At 35.0% G+C, this 21,424-nt stretch overlaps 1 protein-coding gene across 3 annotated transcripts in view; it reads left to right on the forward strand.

The window, feature by feature from the left end:
• The window catches only part of PTBP2 (polypyrimidine tract binding protein 2), a 78,217-nt gene that overhangs the window by 23,028 nt on the left and 33,765 nt on the right, over window positions 1–21,424 (forward strand). For 2 of the 3 annotated variants that reach the window (XM_012556222.1, XM_004378777.2), the window contains exons 3-5: window positions 2,658–2,733; window positions 18,745–18,917; window positions 19,843–19,986. In XM_012556222.1, the coding sequence (XP_012411676.1) occupies window positions 2,658–2,733; window positions 18,745–18,917; window positions 19,843–19,986 (393 nt within the window). Of the gene's footprint in view, window positions 1–2,657; window positions 2,734–13,287; window positions 13,363–18,744; window positions 18,918–19,842; window positions 19,987–21,424 lie in introns of those variants that run through there. The other variant, XM_023733475.1, reaches the window with a different exon arrangement.

The following is a 21,424-nucleotide window of genomic DNA, read 5'->3' on the forward strand; positions in this document are numbered from 1 at the left end:
AGTGACAGAGTTACATTCTTCCAGTTGTGCTGCTATTCTCACTATCCTTTTCCAAATTATTCCATCACCATTATCTTCAACTCACTGTCCCCTAGGCTTCCCATCAAGCCTTTTGAGTTGCTGTTGTCAGTTTGATCTCACATAGAAAATGTTTTATTTAAAAAAACAATTAAATTTATCAAAAACTTACTCATCACTAAGTTTTGTAAATAATCATAAAATTGCAAGTAATTTGATATTCTTTAGACTTAGTTATGAAGAGTGTTATACTTACTCTTAGCAGCAGATATGAAACTTTTGATAGAGTTTGGGGTGGGACTAGAATGTCCTACATACCACACATTAGAATGGCAGGCTTTCTTTTATACTTCAGTAGACCCAAAATTTCTCACCCCTCTTCTTCCAGAATTACTTGTGATCCACTGAGTTGGAAGGGTTTTGACTCACAAGTAAGCAAGCATCTAAATAATAAAATGATAATACACATTTGAAGAGATGAAATACACTCTTTGAAAACTGGGACAGTCAAAGTGTTTGCTGGAACTAAAGGGATATTGAAAATCTTTAAAGGAGTTATGAATTTTGGCGAGTAAGACGTTAAGGATCTCTTTTTTTTTTTTTTTTTTAACTTTTAGAATACTTAGTCTGGAATTCTATTGATTTATTATGTAGGAGCCGATTTTATCCGCTCTGTATAAGAAATTTTGCAGTGGTTAAGAGCTTGGCTGCTAACCAAAAGGTCAGTTTGAGTCCACCAGCGACTCCTTGGAAATCCCATGGGGGAGTTCTGCCCTGTCCTGTAGGCTCACTGTGAGTTGGAATCAACTTGACAGCAGTGGGTTTGGTTTGGTTTATGGTGGGGAGCTGACTTTGTTTTTGTGCATGGAGTAATCTGACTTCAGTTATTTGATCCAAGGACAGAGACCAAAAAAAATACAGCAGTTGTTAGTAATAATAACCAACATTCATTCACTTAATCAAAAAATGTGTGTGGATCCTGTGCGTGGTTGAACTCTGTTATAGAGAATACTAGTGAGGTGGGCCAGGCACTTTGCCTGGTAAATACTTCTGTGCATTATCACATCTAATCCTAAAGGCTGTGATGTAGATGTTATCCCTGTTTAAAAATGAGAAAATTAAAGCTTAGAGTGGTTTAAGTAATTTACCAAAGTTATGTAAGTGGGAGTTGGACTTCACAGCCCTTTTTTTTAACACCATATTACATACTTTTCATAAAAACATGATGAAAATTAGGAAATAATTGTTATTGATAGTGAACCGATAATATATAGCAGTGGTCCTTAAACTTTAGCATGCATTAGAAGCCCTTGAAGAACTTGTTAAAACTCAAGTCGCTTGGCTCCAGCCCCAGAGTTTCTTATTCAGTAAGTCTGGAGTGACTTGACAACATACATTGCTAATGGATTTCTAGGTCTAAAGCTGATGATCCTTTCCAGGGACCACATTTTGAGAATCTCTGATATAAAGTATTCTATTTGTGCTCATCATGTCCTTATACAACATTAGTGTTGAATCTCTTTATACCTTGGTAAGATCTTAGACTTGATGCAAATATAATATGGCTTGACACTATGTTTATTTGTCTCATATTTGTATTTCTTTGAGCATTTTATGTTAATGAGCAGAAAGCTTTTAAAACATTTAAGAGAGATGATCTATGGAGATGTATTTGCTTCAGTTTTTCATATTTTGTTGTAACGCAACTCATTAATTATGAGTTTAAGCTCAAATTAGCATGCAGCTTATGGTTAATTTGAATTTTTGGGGGGGACTGTATGAAATGCTTTGACATCTTTTTTATATATTTTTGATGGTTGCATTCAACTTCTGTGTACTGATTGGTTGTTTAAATTTGCCAGTATTGATTTAGCTATTTTACATATTAGTAGCTGTGTATGTAAATGTACACATTTTTAAAATAGGCAAAACAGTTGATGTAGCTATTTTAAATAATGAGTCTATTCATATTTTAGTAAATATACACGTATTTAAAATAGCTTAAAACAATACTAATTGGTTTGAACAGCTGTGCAGTTCACAGAACGTAATGATTTTATAACTATTCTCTAGAGTTTAGGACATGATTCAGATCTCTTTATAATTGACAGAAATTTTTCATTCTATAGATTTTGCTTTTAATTTTCTAGCCACTTAAGTGTATACCTGACTGTTTAATTTTAGTAATGATGATGCTGTTGTCCCACTCACCAGTATAAAGTTTAAAGACCTGAGTTACCTGGATGAATAAAGGGCTTTGTGGGGATGGAAGATTCACAGAACATTTCTGAGAAAATCCAGCTCCTGTGGGATTAGCTTGTTTACAAAGAATTGGGGTGGCTTTCCAAAGCTTTTGATTATGAAACAATCTTTGTTTTTTGTATATTGTCTTTTGAACTTGGGTGAACTGTTGGCTTTGAGGAAAGGGAGAAGAAGGATACATAGGAAGATGGAGGGATGAAGTTAATTTTGTTATTTTAAGGTTTGTTGTTAGAATAAAATTTTAGGTGTCCCCAGTAGTATAATACTTGACATATGCTTTTCAGTGAATATTTGAAAAGTTACAAATTTGTGACAGGCTTTCAGATTAACATTTTAAATTTAAAGATTGCTTATGCTAATTTGTTATGTCTTTATAGAGAGGATCTGACGAACTACTCTCAGGAAGTGTTCTCAGTAGTCCAAACTCTAACATGAGCAGCATGGTAGTTACAGGTAAGTGTTGTTCTCTCAAGTCTATCATTATTTGCCTTTTTGTGGGGCAGAATGTTAAAACTGAAACTTCGTGCTATGTGTTGACATGTTTTAAGTGAAATTCTACTAGAGTATACATGTGCCAAATGAAAACGTTGAAGTTGATGACTTTTGTAGGCAAGTAATTCTAAGTCTGGTTGTTTTTGTAATTACAAAAATAGTCTTTTCTCTGTCATGTTACAAGCCTGCTCATTCACTCCCTTTGTACTTTTATGTTTAGTTCTTGTGTGTAGATGTCATAGGATTTTTTGATTTTTAGTATTTCTTCTCTATCCCATGAACCCAAAAGCACAAACTGTAAATAACAACCAAATGATTCAACTACATAATTGTTTTCTTTTGTGTTTTTACCTTTTCTCTTAGTTCTTTGCTGTAACAATATTTTAATTCTTTGAATTGTCATCTACTTGGAAATTTGAGTTATTGAATCTGCAAGATTAGGAGTCCTTAAATTATATATGTCTGAAATAACATTTTTGGTTGTTTGTAATGTCTGTCTGTGTAAACAAAAATAGACAAGTTTAGACCATAGTTTCATGGCTGATGGGCCCAGTTTTGTATCCGTTTATTGCTATTGTTAATGAGTTTATCTTATAACCCTACATTCCACATTATTTCCCTGAAACCAAAAAAGTTCCTTTTTTATACCTTTTCCTGAATTAGTTGCTTGATTCATTAATTATATTGGGCATCAAAAGAATCAAAAGATCAGAAGGTGTTTTGACTTCCTATAAGTAGTTACTGTGTATGCATAAACTCAGGCACGCACATATACATCCTTGACAGTTCAGTTACTAAAAATTATAATGAAGTACTTACCAAATACAGCGATAATGATGTGCTTACATGTGAAGATGAACCTGTCAGCACATCATTACAGATTTTTCAGTGTCGTGATTACAAAGCAAAGTAACGAGGCAATGATGTACCATGTACCAAATAATTGAACAAACAGGTTAAAGTGTTCATAACTCTGCTTTGTCAGTATTGTTTTTCTTTTAGATTGTATTTATGATTGATAGGGAACTATTTTAAAAGTTAGTATGCAGGGCTGTGACAGAGTAACTGGTACCAGCCTTGCCTCTCTCCTCACCAAAAAAAAAGAAATCTGTAAAACTGAATAAAAATGTATGGGGCAGCTGTTGTTTGGAATTGATAGGCAGACAGTGCAAGATCATGATTCTTGAGAAAAGGGAAACACACGCACGAGGTGAGTGTGATGATCACTCCAGCTTTCTGCTTTGGAGTACCGTATTTTTACTCGAATAATGGGTGCCTTCTACATTTGTTTGCCAGCCACACCCTTCTCCTCCGTGAGATATTTTCGTAAGTATGCTATGCTAATTTTTAATAGCAACATGTAAAAAAAAAATTGGCATAGTGACACTTATAAAAATACCTCATGGGGGTAGGGCACAGTTGGCAAACAAACGTAGAAGGAGCAAGTTATTTGTGTAAAAATAGGGTACCTTACTGCTGTAGCACAGAAGAGTAAGCCCACACAGATCACACAGATCTCATTGAGCTGAAGAGGCTGAGATTGGAAAGCAAGGGTGCTCACACAGCAGGAATTTGTAGGTAAGGTTCTGGAGAAAAGTTGTCCGAGGGCTTAGACATAGGGCAGGCAGGGGGGCAGAATTTGGTATGAGGAGTCATGTCATTCAGAACTTTGGATAACAGCTGGGCTGTAGTACATGTACAGGTTGAAACAAGGTCTGTCAAATTGCCTGCTTTGGGGCTGAGTGCTAAATGGGGATACCAGAGGTTGTGCAGGCATTGGCATTCTGGGAAGCCAAAATGGAAGCATCTTGCCGAGCACCTCAGACATTTAATTTACACTGCAGAAAAGCCAAGCTTTAAGACAGAAGATCACATCCTATAGTTAACATGCCATAATAGTAAGTTAAAAAAAAGTGAAATAGTCTTAACTTGACAGGATCCGAAAGATTCACCAGTACTTGGATTCCCTGCAGAAACAAAATGACATCCCCTAAGGAAGATGACATGATGTAGGCTCTTTACAGCTATCGCCCAAAATATCCAGCATACAATCAAAACTTAAAAATTGTGTGATGAAGCAGGAAAATAATGCATGAACTAGAGAAGAAACAGTCAATAGAAATATATTGTAAAATAACCTAGATGCTAGAATTAGCAGACAAAGACTACAAAATGTTTTCGTAGATATAAATGAAAAGATTGAAATGATAAAGGAACAGATGGGGGAATGTATTAAGAAAGAAAAGAAAACCAATTATGAAGAAAGCACATGGAAACGCTCTAAGTGAAAAACAGTATTTGAAATGAAAAATTCACTGGATGGGATTAATAGTAGATGAAGACAACATAAAAAAGGTTAGTGAATCTGAATAGAAAATATATCTGTGGGACAATCAAGCTATCTAACATATATGTAATTGGAATCTCAGAGGGTGAGGAGACAGAGAATGGAGCAAAAAAAATTTTGAATAGTAATGGCCAAAAACTTCCAAAGTTTGAGGAAAAATCCTAACTTAGAGTTCTAGGAAACCTAGTAAATTTCATATTGGATAAATAAAAAGAACCATATCTAGGCAAGTAATAGCCAAAGTATCAAAAACTAATGATTATAGAGCAAATCAAGAAACAGCCAAGAAAAAGACATTTAGCAGTAGACCAACACTATACATTACCAAAACATACATACACACACACACACACACAACCAAAAACAAAAAAGTTCATTTCCTAAAGTTGAGTAGAATGATACCAGATAAAAACCTAGATCTGCAGAAGTAACAAAGAATACTGGGAGTGGTAAATATGTGCCCAAATGAAAACAGGCTGCTGTTATTTTCTGATTTTGTTTGAAAGACTCTAAATAACAGTATAGTAGCACTGTATTATGGGACTTATTTTATGTGTGTCTGTATGTAAAATATAACAGCACAAAGAGAAGATTAAATGGACTTTTGCAATTGTAACGTTCTTATATTTTACCTGAAGTGATACAGTATTACCTGTAATAGACTGATCATTAAGGTTGCATATTGAAATCCCTAGAACAGCCTCTTAGTAAACTACAAAACAGTTAAGTACTTGACTGTTAACTAAAAGATTGGCGGTTCGAACTCACCCAATGTCTCCATGGAAGAAAGACCTGGCAATCTGCTCCCGTAAAGATTACAGCTTAGAAACCCTATGGGGCAGTTCTACACTGTCACATGGGGTTGCTGTGAGTCAAATCAACCTGACAACATCTACCAACAACATAGCTAAAAGCCAGTAGAGTAAAACAAAGTTAGGAGAACTAAGACTCCTGTTTTCAAGAATTATTGTAAAACTACGTTCATCAAAACAGGATCATATGACATTAAGAAGATAAATAGATCAATGGAATGGAATAGAAAGTCCAGAAATAATCCCACATATATATGGACAACTGATTTTTAAAAGCTGCAAAGTGAGAATTTAGTGGAGAAAGAATAGCCTTTCAACAAATGGTGCTTTAACAACTGGATATCCGTATACTCCTCCCTCTTAAAAAAAATCTTGGATCCATACTTCACATCATATTTTAAATACTCCTAATGGACCCTGGACCTGAATGTAAAACCTAAAATTATAAAATTCCTAGAAGAAAACATAGGAGAAAATGTTTGTGACCCTGAAGGAGAGATTCTTAGAGATATGACCCCAAAAGCACAATCTAGAAAAAACAAGTGGATAAATTAGGCTTCATCAGAATTAAAAAAAAATCTGCATTTCAAAAGCTACTGTTAAGAGAATTAAAAGACCAGCTATAGATTTTCTCTTTGCACATCTTATAGTTGATAAAGGACTACTATCCAGAATAAGTGCGTGTGTGTGTGTGTCTGTATATACTAAAACTCAACAATAACGTAACAAACAACGCAATTTAAAAAATGGGCAAAGTATTTGGACAGATAGTTCCGCAAAGAAGATAAACACGTAGCAAATAAGTGTATGAAAAAAGATGCTGCACATCATTAGTCATTTTTCGTTGTTGGTAGTTGCCCTTGAGTCACCTCTAACTCATGGTGACTTCATGTATAACACAATGAAATATTGCCTGGTCCTGTGCTGTATTTATGATCTTTGGTATGTTTGAGTCCATTTTTGTGGCTATTTTATCAATTGACCATTAGTTGTTAGGGAAATGCAAATTAAAACTATAGTTAGATAACCTTACACACCTACTAGAATAGCTAAAATCAAAAAGACTGACCATACCAAGTGTTGGCAAAGACATGGAGGAACTGTAGCGCTCATATACTGCTGATAGGATTGTAAAATGGTGGAACTACTTTGGAAAACTGGTTGGCAGTTTCTTAAAAAGTTAAGCATACACTTGCCATCTGATTCAGCCATTTGTCTCCTAGTCATTTTCTCAAGAAAAGTCATATAGTCATTAAAAAACTTGTACACAAATGTTCATTGCAACTTTATTTGTAATAACCCAAACCTGGAAACAACTTAAATGCTCATCAACAGATAAATGGATTAAAAAAATTACTGTTTATTGCTTAAACTTTTGTATAATTCTGAATATTAGAGATTTGGAATTATCCAAGAGTTTAAGCAAAAAGCAGACAAAAATGAGGAATAAACAGACAAATTCATGGAAAATACAGACCAAAAAATGGAAGAATTCAAGAAAGTAATACAGGAACAAAATGCTAAAATAAATTCATAACTAGAAATTATACAAAAACAACAATTAGAAATCCAAAAGATAAACAAGAGGATTTCAGAAATGGACAGTGTAATAGAAGGGCTGAGGAGCAGGTTTGAAATAATGAAAGCTAGGACCAGCGAAATTGAAGACAAACACTTGGATACAATTCTGTTTGTGGAAAAATCAGAAAAAAGAAGAAAAAAAATGAAGAAACCCTGAGAATTATGTGGGATACAATAAAAAGCAAAAATCTGTGAGTGATCGGAGTTCCAGAACAAGGGGAGAAAACAGAAAACACAGAGAGGATCACTGAAGAATTGCTTACAGAAAACTTCCCCAATATCATGAAAGATGGAAAGCTGACCATCCAAGAAGCTCAACGAACCCCATATAGGATAGATCCCAAAAGAAAATCACCAAGGCATATCATAATCACACTCACTAAAACCAAAGATAAAGAAAGAATCTTGAGAGCAGCTCGAGAAAAACAGAAAGTCACATATGGAGGAGAAACAGTAAGACTAAGCTCGGATTATTTGGCAGAAACCATGCAGGCAAGAAGGCAATGGGATGACATATCTAAAACCTTGAAAGAAAAAAATTGCCAGCCAAGAATAATATATCCTGCAAAACTCTCGTTCAAATATGATGGTGAAATTAGGTTGTTTCCAGATAAACAGAAATTAAGGGACTATGTAAAAACCAAACCAAACACAAGAATTATTAAAGGGAGTCCTTCGATCTGAGAACAAACAACATCAGACCATAGGCTGAATATAGGACACAGGATTGTACTAGCCAGATACCAGCCTAGGAAATGAATGCTTAAGGACTATGCAAAACCAAAAGAATTACAACAGGGAACCAGAGAGGTTAATCTGTAAATGACAACAGCATCAGAACAGTAAAAGAAGGGAATAAATGGTATAGGTATAGAACCTTCTAATGGAGAAGAAGGCAAAGTGATACCAAGTAATAATAGACTGGTTCAAATCTAAGAAGATAAGGGTAAATTTCAAGGTAACCACAAAGAAAGTTAACAAACCTACTCATCAAAATAAGAAAAACATAAAGTCGCAGTAAAAACAAAACCTACAAAAACAAAAGAAATGAAAAAAAAATCCACGAACAGAAGGAACTCAGCCCAGGAGAGTAAGAGGAACAAAGAAAACGTCAGCACCACAAAAAAAAGCACTATAAAATGCAATTCCACTCCTAGGAATATATCCTAGAGAAATAAAAGCCATCACTCAAATAGACATATCCACACCCATGTTCATTGCAGCACTGTTCACGATAGCAAAAAGAAAATTCCGACTCATAGCAACCCTATAGGACAGAGTAGAACTGCCCCATAGGGTTTTTAAGGAGTGCCTGGTGGATTCGAACTGCCGACATTTTGATTAGCAGCCGTAGCTCTTGACTACGCCACCAGGGTTTCCATATACACAACAGCAGAGGTGAATCTTCAGATAATTATGCTGTGTGAAAGAAGTGAGACAATAAAGAGGGCATCCTGTATGATTCCGTTTATATAAAACTCTAGAAATTGCCAAATAATCTGTAGTTAAGAAAAGCAAATTGGTGGCTGCTTGGATTTTGAGGTGGAGAAGTGTAGGAGGGGATGGATTACAGAGGATCACAAGAAGATTTTGGGGTAATGAATATGTATACTCTGTTACTAGTAATAAAGGTTTCACAGGTGTACTGTAGATACAAAGATTATCAAATTGTATCTCAAAAAGCTGTTTTTTGTTGTTTTAAAGCTGGTAGAGTAGTTAAAATGGAATACTATCAAATATTCCATTAACCCAGTGCAACAGAAGAACAACATAAGACAACTAGAAAATAAATAGCTAGAAGTTAAACCCAATAAAAATCCCAACAGGCTTTGATAATTTTCTCTACTTATTTGATCTATGTGTTGTTCAGAATTGTTTAGTTTAATTTCTAAATATTTGGTAATTTTCTATGTTTCTTACTGTTTTTGATTTTTAATCAGAGGCTATTTTTATACACAAATAACGTGTACCTTCTACGTTTGTTTGCCAACCTCTCCTTCCCCCTGCGAGGTATTTTCGTGAGTGTTGTTATGGCATAGTGGTGCTTATGAAAATATGATATATAAGCTTTCAGTCATTTGAAATTTATTGAGACTTAGAGTAACTGAAACAATTTTGAAAAAGAAAAGAAAAAGTTGGGCAAACATATACTATCTGATTTAAGACTCTCTGAAAACCTGTAGTAATCACAGCAGTTTAGTATTAGCATGATTACTGTCATAGATTAATGTTCAGAAATAAACTCATACTTAAAGTCAATGGGTTGTTTACAAAGATGCCTTAGTCAGTGGAGAAGGAAAAGTTCTTTCAACAATGGTGCTAGAACAACAACACCAACAAAAAAGGACCTCAAGCCCTACGTATTGTACGAACCAAAACCAAACCTGTTGCTGTTGAGTTGATTCCGACTCATAGCGAATCTATCAGACACAGTAGAACTACCCTATAGTGTTTCCAAGGAGCGGCTGGGGGATTTGAACTGCTGACCTTTTGGTTAGCAGCCAAGCTCTTAACCACTACGCTGCCAGAGCTCTAAAACTGCGTATTGTACCATATATAAAAATGAATTTGAGATGAATTATATTCCTAAATCTAAAGGATACTATATGAAACTATTAGGAAAAATCACAGATTATATTCTCAACCTGGGGATGTATGAAGATTTCTTAGAAAAGACACAAAAAGCACTAACCATAAAGAAATAATTTATAAACTAGATTCTATTAAAATAACTTCTTATTAAAAGACATTGTTAAAAAAATGAAAAGGCAAGGCATAAATTGGGAGAAAATATTCACAATACATTTATCTGGCAAGGGACTTATTTAGAGTATATAAAGGACTCTTCCACACCAATAATTAAATACAGACAGTCCATTTTTTAAAACTGGGCAAAATAAGATATATAAATGTTTAATAAACACATGAAGATACGTTAGTCATCAGGAAGAAAAGCAATTTAAAATCACTCTGAGATACACTTCACAGCCACTAGAATGACTAAACAGATTGACAGCACTGCATGCTGATGAGGATGTGGAGCAACTGGAACTATCTTCCATTGCTGTTGAGAGTGTAAAATATAAAATAGTTTAGAAAACCATTTGGCAGTTTCTTACAAACAAACATATGCTGTGACCCACTGCTTCCAATTCTGTGTTTTTCTCTATTGAAAACATGTTCACTACAACCCAAACCCATTGCCGTCGAGTCAATTCCATCTCCTATCCACCCTATAGAACAGAGTAGAACTGCCTCATAGGATTTCCAAGGATTCGAACTTTAGACCTTTTGGTTAGCAACCGAGCTGTTAACCACTGCGCCACCAGGGCTCCATTCACTGAAAGACTTGTACAAAAGTGTGTTTAAAGACTTTATTCGCAATGGCCCTAAATTGAAAATAACCCAAACGTCTATCAACAGGAAAACAGATAAATAAATCACAGTTACATAGCAGATTACTACTCATTAATAACAAAAGAATAGCTACTTACACATGCAACAACCTGGGTGAATCTTTAATAAACATTATATGAAGTAAAAGAAGCTAGACACAAAAGTATACGTACTGTTTGTTTCCATTTCTATAAACTTTAGAGCAGACAGAATTAGTATTTAGTACAGATACCAGAGTAATGGCGGTTTATGGATGGTGAGACTTAACAGAAGGGAAGTACAAGAGTATTTTTGGGGGTGATGGAAATGTTCTCTATCAATAAACAATTATAAATTTAAAGATGTTTTTGAAACAGTACGTTATCTGTGGGAACCATGAACTATAAGTAGTTTTGTCTTAGAATGTAAAATATGAGATGGGAATGACTAAAGGTGAGTCCAGAGAGTTAGGGGCCTGCAGACAGAATTTGATTTGTTTTACTAAGGAGCTTGGACTTCACCGTATCTACATTTAGAAAGGACTTTTGTTCCATTCGTATTTCAGAGGCAAGAGGGTCAATACTGTACATAAGGAAACCAGTTAAAAACTCTTCAATAATGTACACTAGAGATATTAAGGTCCTGAAATTTTAGGGTCTTGGAAGGAGGATACAGAGGAGATGATGTATCAAGAAATGAGAAGAACTTCAGAGTTAACTTGGAATAGAGGGGCTTGGGAGGACTATTAAGAGTTTTGGCTTAGAATCGTTGTTTAGGGAGATGGATGCTGGAATCATTAACAAAGGGGAAAAGTGTAAAAGGAGGAGGTTTATTTTTGGTAGAAAGAATACAGTGGATGTATAAGTTCCTATCTTATATTCTTAAGGTATGTTTACCAAAAATCAAACCAAAACCCTTTGCTGTGGAGTTGATTCCAACTGATAGCGATCCTATAGGATAGAGTAGAACTGCCCCATAGGGTTTCCAAGGAGCGGCTGGTAGATTCGAACTGTCAACCTTTTGGTTAGCAGCCTGAGTTCTTAACCAGTGTGCCACCAGGGCGCCAGCGTATATCACACACACGCACACCCGTTGCCATCGAGTCAGTTCCAACCCATAGCGACCCTATAGGACAGAGTAGAACTGCCCCATAGGGTTTCCAAGGACCAGCTGGTGGATTTGAACTGCCAATCTTTTCGTTAGCAGCCAGACACTTACCTGCTGCGCACAAGGTATGTTTAGGAGTGCTAAGTATGCTTAATGTACATTATGAATAAACAACGAATTTAGTCTTTTTGTAATGTTGGAATAAAATTCCTTAAAGCCATGTTGTATGATAAAGAGTTTACATGCAATGTATGTATTTTACCGTTGTGCACAGAGGAAACATTGAATTGTAAGGTTTTTCTATGTTTTTTTCCAATAGTATGAGAGTTTTCATATGTTCTAACGGACCCCAATTTGAATACTGTTTACTTTTGAGAACAAATAGGATAAAAGACCTTTAAAAACTAGTGATTATATTTGCTTGGATGTATATATCATACCGTTGTGCTCCAGATGTCTCAAAAAGGAACTTTTGCAGGCAGTGTTACGAGAACACTTTCCTAGATATCAAATACAGAACAGGATTTCCTTCTTATATGCCATCTTCTGGCTTTCTCCAGAATGCTTCTTCCTAAACTTGATGTTTCCATAGAATTCTGTTTCCAAGAGCATCTATCTCAACAGCCTTTTCTTTACCTATCCAGAGCGCCTTTCTCTATTATACCTGTTATATCTCTATATACCAGATGTTTTGTGGAAAAAAAAAAAGATAAGAAGTGAGAAAAATCAATATTATTAGGAACAATCTCAGGTAAACATCTAATAAATTGATACATCCAGACTATTTTGTAATAAATCAGTTCCTTCTTTAGGAGAAATAAAAATGAAATACTTAAAAACACAGTGCCCCAACTGGCATTGGAATTGGATTTTATTGCAAGGAATTTGTAACTGGCAGTGGGGAAGAGGCTTAACAGTTTTAAGTATTATGGTCTGTTTAATTTTTGAGTTATTTCTTCTATAACTGTGGAAATGGAATATGCATTTAAGTATATGTATTTCTGCCAATGTTACTTGTCATTCTGTAAAATAGCAGGGCTTATTATTTTTAAAAGTGTGACGTTTTGCTTTATGTGAAGGAACTGAAATCATTCTATAGATTTTGGTGCCTGTTACTCGGAACTCTGGAATTTCCATGTTAATTTTCACAGATATTTTTGATGTCTCATTTTGTTAAAATGCTTTTGAGAGAGTATTCCAGCACATTGTTTGACATTTTGAATGTTTATGAGAATTATAACAACATGTCTTCTTGTGCATATAGAGGTAATGAGAGCTTTCCTCTATTTGCAGTTGGTGTTTTCCCTTCATCCACCTCATGCCTAAGGCACTTTAAATAACCATGCTGCTACTCAGAAACCCAAAAAGGTATATCTAGCTTTTACAGTAAGCCTAGTAGGGCTTTTTGGGTGGTAGCTGTTGGAGTTAACTAAATAGCCGACAGAATAACAGAAGCTTTACTGATTCACTCTTCGTTAGCATTTGTTTTCCCATATAGGCATACAAAGAGTACCGGCATTTATTTTTTTTTTTTAGCTTAGATTCTTTTTATTTATTTGTTTATTTTAAAGCCAGGAACTTCTGTAACCCTGTACTTTGTTTTGAAGTCTTAACTAAAATTGTTTAGAATTAAAATTGCTTTGACTCAGTATCATGTTTGATAAACAGGCACCGGTCTTTTGTAAATGTTTGAATTTGAATGTGGGAAATTCAAATCCAGAAATGTGGTTGTACTTAGAATAAATGGAAGAGCTTTTGTCAGATAGCCAGTTTTAACTGGACATATGAAAGTAAGAAGTTTTGAAATGTCGCACTTCAGGTTGGTACATATTTATAAGTATTGAATCAGAATATTGGAGAATGAGTTGGACTAAAATAATAGATTTACAAATAAAATGATGAAGAGATTGTTGAAACCTGGGCACTGGAGTGTTTATATGAGCAAGAAAAGATAGGAAGGAGTTTGAGATCAAAACAGCTTGAGAGAACTCAAACCAATTTGGGGAATGAATGAGTAAGCTGAGGATTCAAAGCAGGTGTCAGATGAGTCAGGGAAGTAAGAAAACTAGAAATGGAAATTATTAGAGGTGCTGTGAGTATAGAGTGATTCACTAACAGAGGGGATTTACAGTTGCTCGACCGTTGATGGATTTGGTGACTTAAGTCACCCATGATCTTGGTGAGACCCATTTATGTGAAGACTACAGGTAAAAGCCAAAACTAAAAAAATCCACTGCCATCAAGTCGATTCTGACTCAGTGACCCTATACGATAGAGTAGAACTGCCTCATAGGGTTTCCAAGGCTGTAAATCTTTAAGACTGCCAGATCTTTCTCCCGGAGAGCAACTGGTGGGTTTGAACTGCAGACTTTTCAGTTAGCAGTGGAGTGCTTTAACCACTGTACCACCAGGGCTCCTGGTAGGTAAAAGCCAGTGGAGAGCAAAAGTCAGAGGAGAAAAATGATGGACTGATTGAAGGTGAAAATATGGGTTTTAGAATTGAGGCAGAAAACCACTTTTGAGTTTAGAAGAAAGAAGTATTAAGTAGAAACACTTTAAAATTTTCATCTGCTTATGATTTGTGAGTAGATGAACATCTCCTGAAGCAAAAGGCTAAAAAGACTATATAAAATAATATATGGGGAATAATGTAATTAAAGATCTCTGCTATTTATATACAGCTTCTGTGTATAAGCATTACTGTGTGCCTTGTTAATTGAGCATACTTTTAAAATCATTTTAATTATTGGTTTTACATACCCAAACCAAAAGTTTTTGGGTTCACCTGGTGAATGGAAGGGGAAGGATCATTGAAAAAAGCCCACATTGTTTTGTTTTTGTCTTCTGAAGAATCATAGATCTGTAACTAAGACAACCTAATCCTCCTCACTTCTGTGATAAAGTAATAAATGGTCTAGGTGTTCTAGAGACTGAGAACCCACACGTTTTCATTGCAGTCCTTTTCCAGGGATGGAATTTTTTTATATGTGAAAATAGGCTTAGTTGTGTGATTAAGGAAGTCCTTAATCTCCCAGTTTCACGTTCTTACAGTATCAGTTATTTAATATGAAGACATTCCTAATATTTAGCACTAAGGTAAAGTAAAAAAACAAAACCCAAACCAGTTGTTGGCACGTTGATTCTGACTGATGACAAACCCATGTGTTTCAGAGTAGAATTGTGCTCCATAGGGTTTTCAATGGCTTTGATCTTTCAGAAGTAGATTGCTGGATTGCCACGCCTTTCTTCCATGGCACCCCTTGGTGGATGCAAACCACCAGCCTTTTGGTTAGTAGCCCAGTGCTTAACCATTGGTGCCACCCAGGGACTCCTAAGGTAAGGTGGTGATTGTTACAACTCAGCAACCCATATGTGCAGAGCAGAACTGCTCCATAGAATTTCCAAGGCTGTGACCTTTTGGAAGCAGAATGCCAGGCCTTACTTCCAAGGCGCCTCTGGGTGGGTTTGAACTGTCAACCTTTTAGTTAGTAGTCCAGTGGTTAACCACTTGCGCCACCCAGTGACTCCTAAGGTAAGGCTAACCCATTACTGTTGAGTCGATTCCAACTCCTAGCTACCCTATGGGACAGAGTAGAGGTGCCCCATAGGGTTTCCAAGGAATGGCTGGTGGATTTGAACTGCTGACCTTTTGGTTAGCAGCCGTAACTCTTATTAACCAGTGCCACCAGGGCTCCAAGGTAAGGTAAAGTTTAGTTAGTATCAGGTAATATCAGGTAGTGTGAAGAAAGAGTATAGATTTTGATAGTTACAAGGTAGCTTGCTTGGTCTTAGGTAGAAGAGGACAGATTTACTCTAGACTATCATATATACGTATGTAATGTGAAGTTTATTTTTGAAACCCTCCTGTAGTGTACTGGCTTATGAGCACAGGCCTATGGAGTTATACTCCCTGAGTTTTAATCCTTTTATCCTCTTCCTGTCTTCACCACTTAGTAACTGTCGGACCTTGGATGACTTACTAGCTCCTTATCTGTAAATGGGTTAATAGCAGTCTTAGGGTTGTGAAGTGCTTGGCAAATAGTTAACTTGCAATGAATGTTAAATATTAATGCGAAAGAAAAGTAGCATTGTTTTTTTCTCTATTTCTCAAAAAAAAAAAAAAAAAAAAAAAAAAAAAAAGAAAATTTATCTTATTTTTTGACGATCCAAAGTATCTCACTTCCTAAATTATTTAGCTCTCTTCTTTCTACCCACCATCCATTCCCCAGAAAATATCCAGCACAGATCCGAAACAATAAACTAGTCTGCGCTCTCAATGATAGCCTTAGACTTCTGCCTTTTGGCAATCATGTTCTAAAAACCGTTTGAAAAGGGAACTTTTTTTTCCCCCATATCCAATTTAGGGTGGTGTCTTTGTTGTGATGATTTTTCTTAAACCTATCTCCCAGAAGGAGAAGGACAGATTAAATTAGGAGAAACTGAAATTTGCTGTTTTGAGTATACCATAACTCACTAGTGTCTCCATTGGATTACAAAGTATTTGTCATTGTTCAGACAAAGCTTAATGAATAAGAACAACAGACTATCAATTTTTTTTCTATACTCAGATTGCTTTACCAAGACAAGAAAAGGCCTTAGTCTGGCATCCGAAAAATATGTATTTGTATGCTAATGATATGTTTTAAGGCCTGTGTGTTTTTTCGTTCCTGCTTTAACTTTTTTCAATTAATACACTAATATTGATGATGATTTTGTAATATAAGATGCCACAAAATAGAAAGTGCAGCATCTTTCTTCTTTGTGATAAGTTCAGATGGCTATGCATGCACACATCTTCCTCAGTTAAAAGGAGAGGTAGAGAGCTTTCTTATAGTTTTTCATATTGCTGGAGTGATGGGGAGGTAGCCAGAAAGATTTCCTTGGTTATATGTTCAGAAGCCAAAACTTAACCACTCTTCTGTACAAAGCCAACTTAAGGATATTTGAAAATGCTGGCCATTCAGGTATGTAAACTTGAGTGAAACTCAGAGTAAAATAAAACTTAAGTATAACTCAACAAGTAAATTATCAAGTGAGTTCACATATTATCTCCTAGAGATACCGTCTCTGGTCATCCAGTAAAGATACCACACCACCCTCTTGCAGTCTTCAGCGAAGGCACTTTCTATCACATCACTGTGTTATGCTTTCTTCATAGCACTTTTACTGGAAGAAATTAACTTGTTCATGTATTAGTCTACCTTTCCCACTAGACTATAGGAGAAAATCAGGAACTTGTTCATCTTGTTCATTGCTTTACTCCCAGAGTCTACATCAGTGCCAGCCACATCATTAATACTCAGTAAATATTTAAAGAAAGAATGAGTGAATGAATTTTTTTTTTCCTATGTTAGATTTTATTCATCCAGTTTTAGGCAACCTGAACACTAGTGTCTGAATCTAGATACTGATTTATAGTAGCAAATATCCACCATGATCGTGTATCACAATAACTTGAGAGGCTTTGTAGAGATACGCATTCTTGGGTCTCGTCCCTGGAGATTTTCTAATCAGAAGATTTTGATAAACAGCCAGGTTTACAAATCACAAGTTTAGACTTACTTGAACAGTATCATTTGGAGCTAAACATTTATGGTTTAACTAAGAATGACTTTATATATGCTATAAAATGTTATATTTTTGTTGTTCTTATATGCCACCTGGACAATTTTGACTCATTGCAACCCCATGTGACAGAGTAGAACTGCCCCATAAGGGTGTGATTGAATGAATTTTGAGGTCACAAAGATCGAGATGATTTCAGAGTTGTATGGATTGTGTGGAATGTTTGGGGAAGATCCATGAAGTACCTAAAATTATATGCAAAATGGAGTACATACACATGAATATGTCTCAGTTTATAAGGGTCTTGCATTTTAGATTCTCAGAAAGACTGTTGAGTCCTCAAAAAGATTAAGAACCACTGATCTGGCATCGTGGATAGATTACAAGTCCTTTAAAGAATTCTGTATAAAACATCACCTATTTTACTGCTATCTTTAAAGATTTTTATCTTTGGTGAAGCTTTGGAATGAAGATAGCTATCTACTTTGTGGATTGAAATATATCAGTTTAGAAATCAGTGTAACAGAATAAGTTGATGAAATTCATGAGTGATTTATAGTATATAGATGTTGATAGTGACAAATATTTAACTAGATTTAAGTAGATAAGGTGGTAATATTAACCAATTAGAGGCTCCTTATAGATAAGTCATAGTGTGTATTGACTGCATAATCATTTTACAGCATTGCCTTCTTTGATCCTACTTTTAAGTACAATATTTTCCTCATTGAGCAATTTATAATTTCTCAGGTGTAGTGAAACCTAATTTTTGCCAATCAGAATTTTTCACATTTTTTTCTTTTGTATTTCTGTATAGTCTATAAGATGATTAAATTACGTGCTAATTGTGTTCTTTAGCTTTTGGACAATTTCTTTATGAAATGTTAGTTTTTAATGTTTTTGCTTATCATTTATTACTTTTTACATGTACTGTTCAGAAACGTATTACTTGACCACAATCTTAACTAGTTGATAAAAATTCCATTTATTAATAATTTGTGGATATATAATTCTCCGTTCCTTTGAAAGCCCCGTTTTTTATTCTTTAAGAATGATTCAGGTACACTCAGCTATGTTTTTAAGTTTTTTAAAACTTTGTTTTGCAGTTTTTCGCACATATAAGGAAAATTAGTATGTTATTTCATTGTTCATATATGAAGATCACATTTTTTTAATGTCTTTCAGCCAATGGTAATGATAGTAAAAAATTTAAAGGAGAAGATAAAATGGATGGTGCCCCTTCTCGTGTACTTCATATTCGAAAATTACCTGGTGAAGTGACAGAAACTGAAGTTATTGCTTTAGGCTTACCTTTTGGTAAGGTGACCAACATCCTTATGCTGAAAGGAAAAAATCAGGTATACTTCTTTCAGGGCTTATAAAATGTTAAACCTCAAACTACCCAGTAGGTGTAAATCAACTATAATAAAGGGTACAGTACAGTAGGTTAATTTTCTGAAAGAACATTATCGAAGTCTCAAATTAGAATTCTCTTAAGTAGCTTTGTAGGAAACTACCGCTAGGGAGCCAGAATTGAGTGAGTCACCTTAGTTTTCAGAGTCTTACCTTTTGAATTCACTTCCAGGCTCTTAATGGAACAGTTGTTATATTGAGGTTGTGGGAGACATAAATGAAGTATTTCTTTTATAGTGGGCTCTGTTCCTGATAGTATCAGAAATTAGTAGGGGCAGTAGTAACATCTTATCCTTTAAGTTTTTCCCATGGAAGTATTTATCTGATAATATTAGAATAAATTAGTCATTAATCCTGAATAGTCTTCATTGAATAAGTGTGCCTGTAGCAGTAGACCCAGGTAAATTAAATATGAAATTTAACATCACCTTGAATATAATTAATGTCACTAATAATCTGGCACGTAATGTTTCAATATTTTTCTTTGTATTAAATTATACTGCTTTTCAAATAACTTTGAGATCTCTTGTTCTCTAGGTTAGGAGTGGTAAAATTCTAACGCTAGAAAATGTTTAAATTTGATTTTCTCTAGATTGTGTTGTGAGGAATAAATTTGTGGGGTATGGATGATCATAGTTAGAAAGCAGAAGCAGCATATACTCAGCATTCTTCTGAGGTTAGCTTTAATTGTATACCTAAGCTTAGTAAGGGGTTTCTAATTCTACTTATTAGAACATCTAAATGTAATTTGAAAAGTTATATTCTAGACATTGATTTTTTAAAATCAGCTAAATAGATTACGCAGATATTGAAGTTTATTTGAGCTTAATTTATAGTATTAAAATTTTTGTTATTTAAATTGTATTTCAGGCATTTTTGGAACTAGCAACAGAGGAAGCAGCTATTACTATGGTTAATTATTATTCTGCTGTGACACCTCATCTTCGTAACCAACCGATTTATATCCAGTACTCTAATCACAAAGAACTAAAGACAGATAATACATTAAACCAAGTGAGTATGTGTAGGTACATAAATAAAACAGCCTAGAATGTATTAAGAGTCTCATAAACATATTAACAGAAAATAAAATGTTTAACCATTCAGAAGATGTGCTAGGAATTTTCTTATTTTTGAGGTATTTTCTTGCAGTATGTCCCTGCGTGTTAAATATTACACTAACTTAGAAGGGAAGTGTGTGGTCTGTCATTTTCATATGTCTAAAGTATTAGTACTGTATGATTTTAGATAAATAATGTTTTTAAAGTTCTTTTATGGTCCTATTTAAAAGGAATTCTAGAATAACAGCTTAATGTCTGGAAAATCAGAATGTGCTTTTTCTTGCTGCAAGTTAAAATTTTTGTATGCAAACTTTATGAGATAGGACTTATGAGAATAAACTATTTTTACAACTTGCTGTTTAGACTTTAAGGCATGAAGTTCAGTGCCTTTGGTTTTTTAACTTTTTATAGGTTTTATTTTCTTGTGGAATAATTCCTATTAAAAAAATGTTAATGCTTTTCCTGAGAATAACAGTCTAAGAATGGAGAATATATGAATAGATTGATTTTGTGCAATAGAAGATATTCTTTAAAATTAACATATTAAAAAATAGTATACGAATGCTTTTAGACTTAAATGTATAGAACTGCAGTAATGGTAAGATCTGTAACACTTGTAATATAGTTTTTTAGCTAATTTTATCTTTCTGTTTCAGTAAAATGTAAACTCTGTCTTTGTCTTATAGAAAATTTAATGGAAAATAATTCTGCATAGATTTTTAACCCTTGGATGACTTGAAATTATTTTGATAGTTTATGAAAAGTAACCGTAAGACAGCACTCCAAATCTGTGTGGTGCTTACACGTTGTGCCCAATTTCTAGATAGCCAGGAGGCCATTAGGAAAAGGACACCAGTAACTAATATGGATTGCTCCATAAACAACACGTCTTTCCCCACCAGACCCTGAACACACGTTAGCACATGGAAGGTAGCTTTTATTACTTACAAGAATCAGACAGTATATAACAGGAAAACTTCTATCGTGGGCAGTGCCCCCTGGCTCAAAAGCTTTCTAGGCAAAGATGACAACTCTTCGTTGTACACCCCACTTTGGGCCATGAGTGAAGGGCTTACATGGGACTTTACCTACTGCTTTTCTCCCCCTGGCCAGGTAGGTACACTTAGGTGGACTGTAAGCTTAAGCTGTGCGTGCCCCACCTGCACCATAGCTGAAAAAAGAGACAAAGAAAACTTCCTTTCCCAGCTATTTTATACCCCAGCCTAAGTGACTAATTGTATCTTTTTAACCCTGCTGACAAACATCCCGCTGCATCATGCCCCCCGACTTCTGAGGAGAAGGTATAGTTAGCCCAGAATTTTATCTTTTTAATCCTGCTAACAAGGAGCCACGGTCATGCTGTGGTTAAAAGTGCGCGGCTGGTAACCAAA

This window comes from Trichechus manatus, unplaced genomic scaffold, assembly GCF_000243295.1.
Source record: "Trichechus manatus latirostris isolate Lorelei unplaced genomic scaffold, TriManLat1.0 scaffold00058, whole genome shotgun sequence".
Classification (NCBI taxonomy): domain Eukaryota; kingdom Metazoa; phylum Chordata; class Mammalia; order Sirenia; family Trichechidae; genus Trichechus; species Trichechus manatus.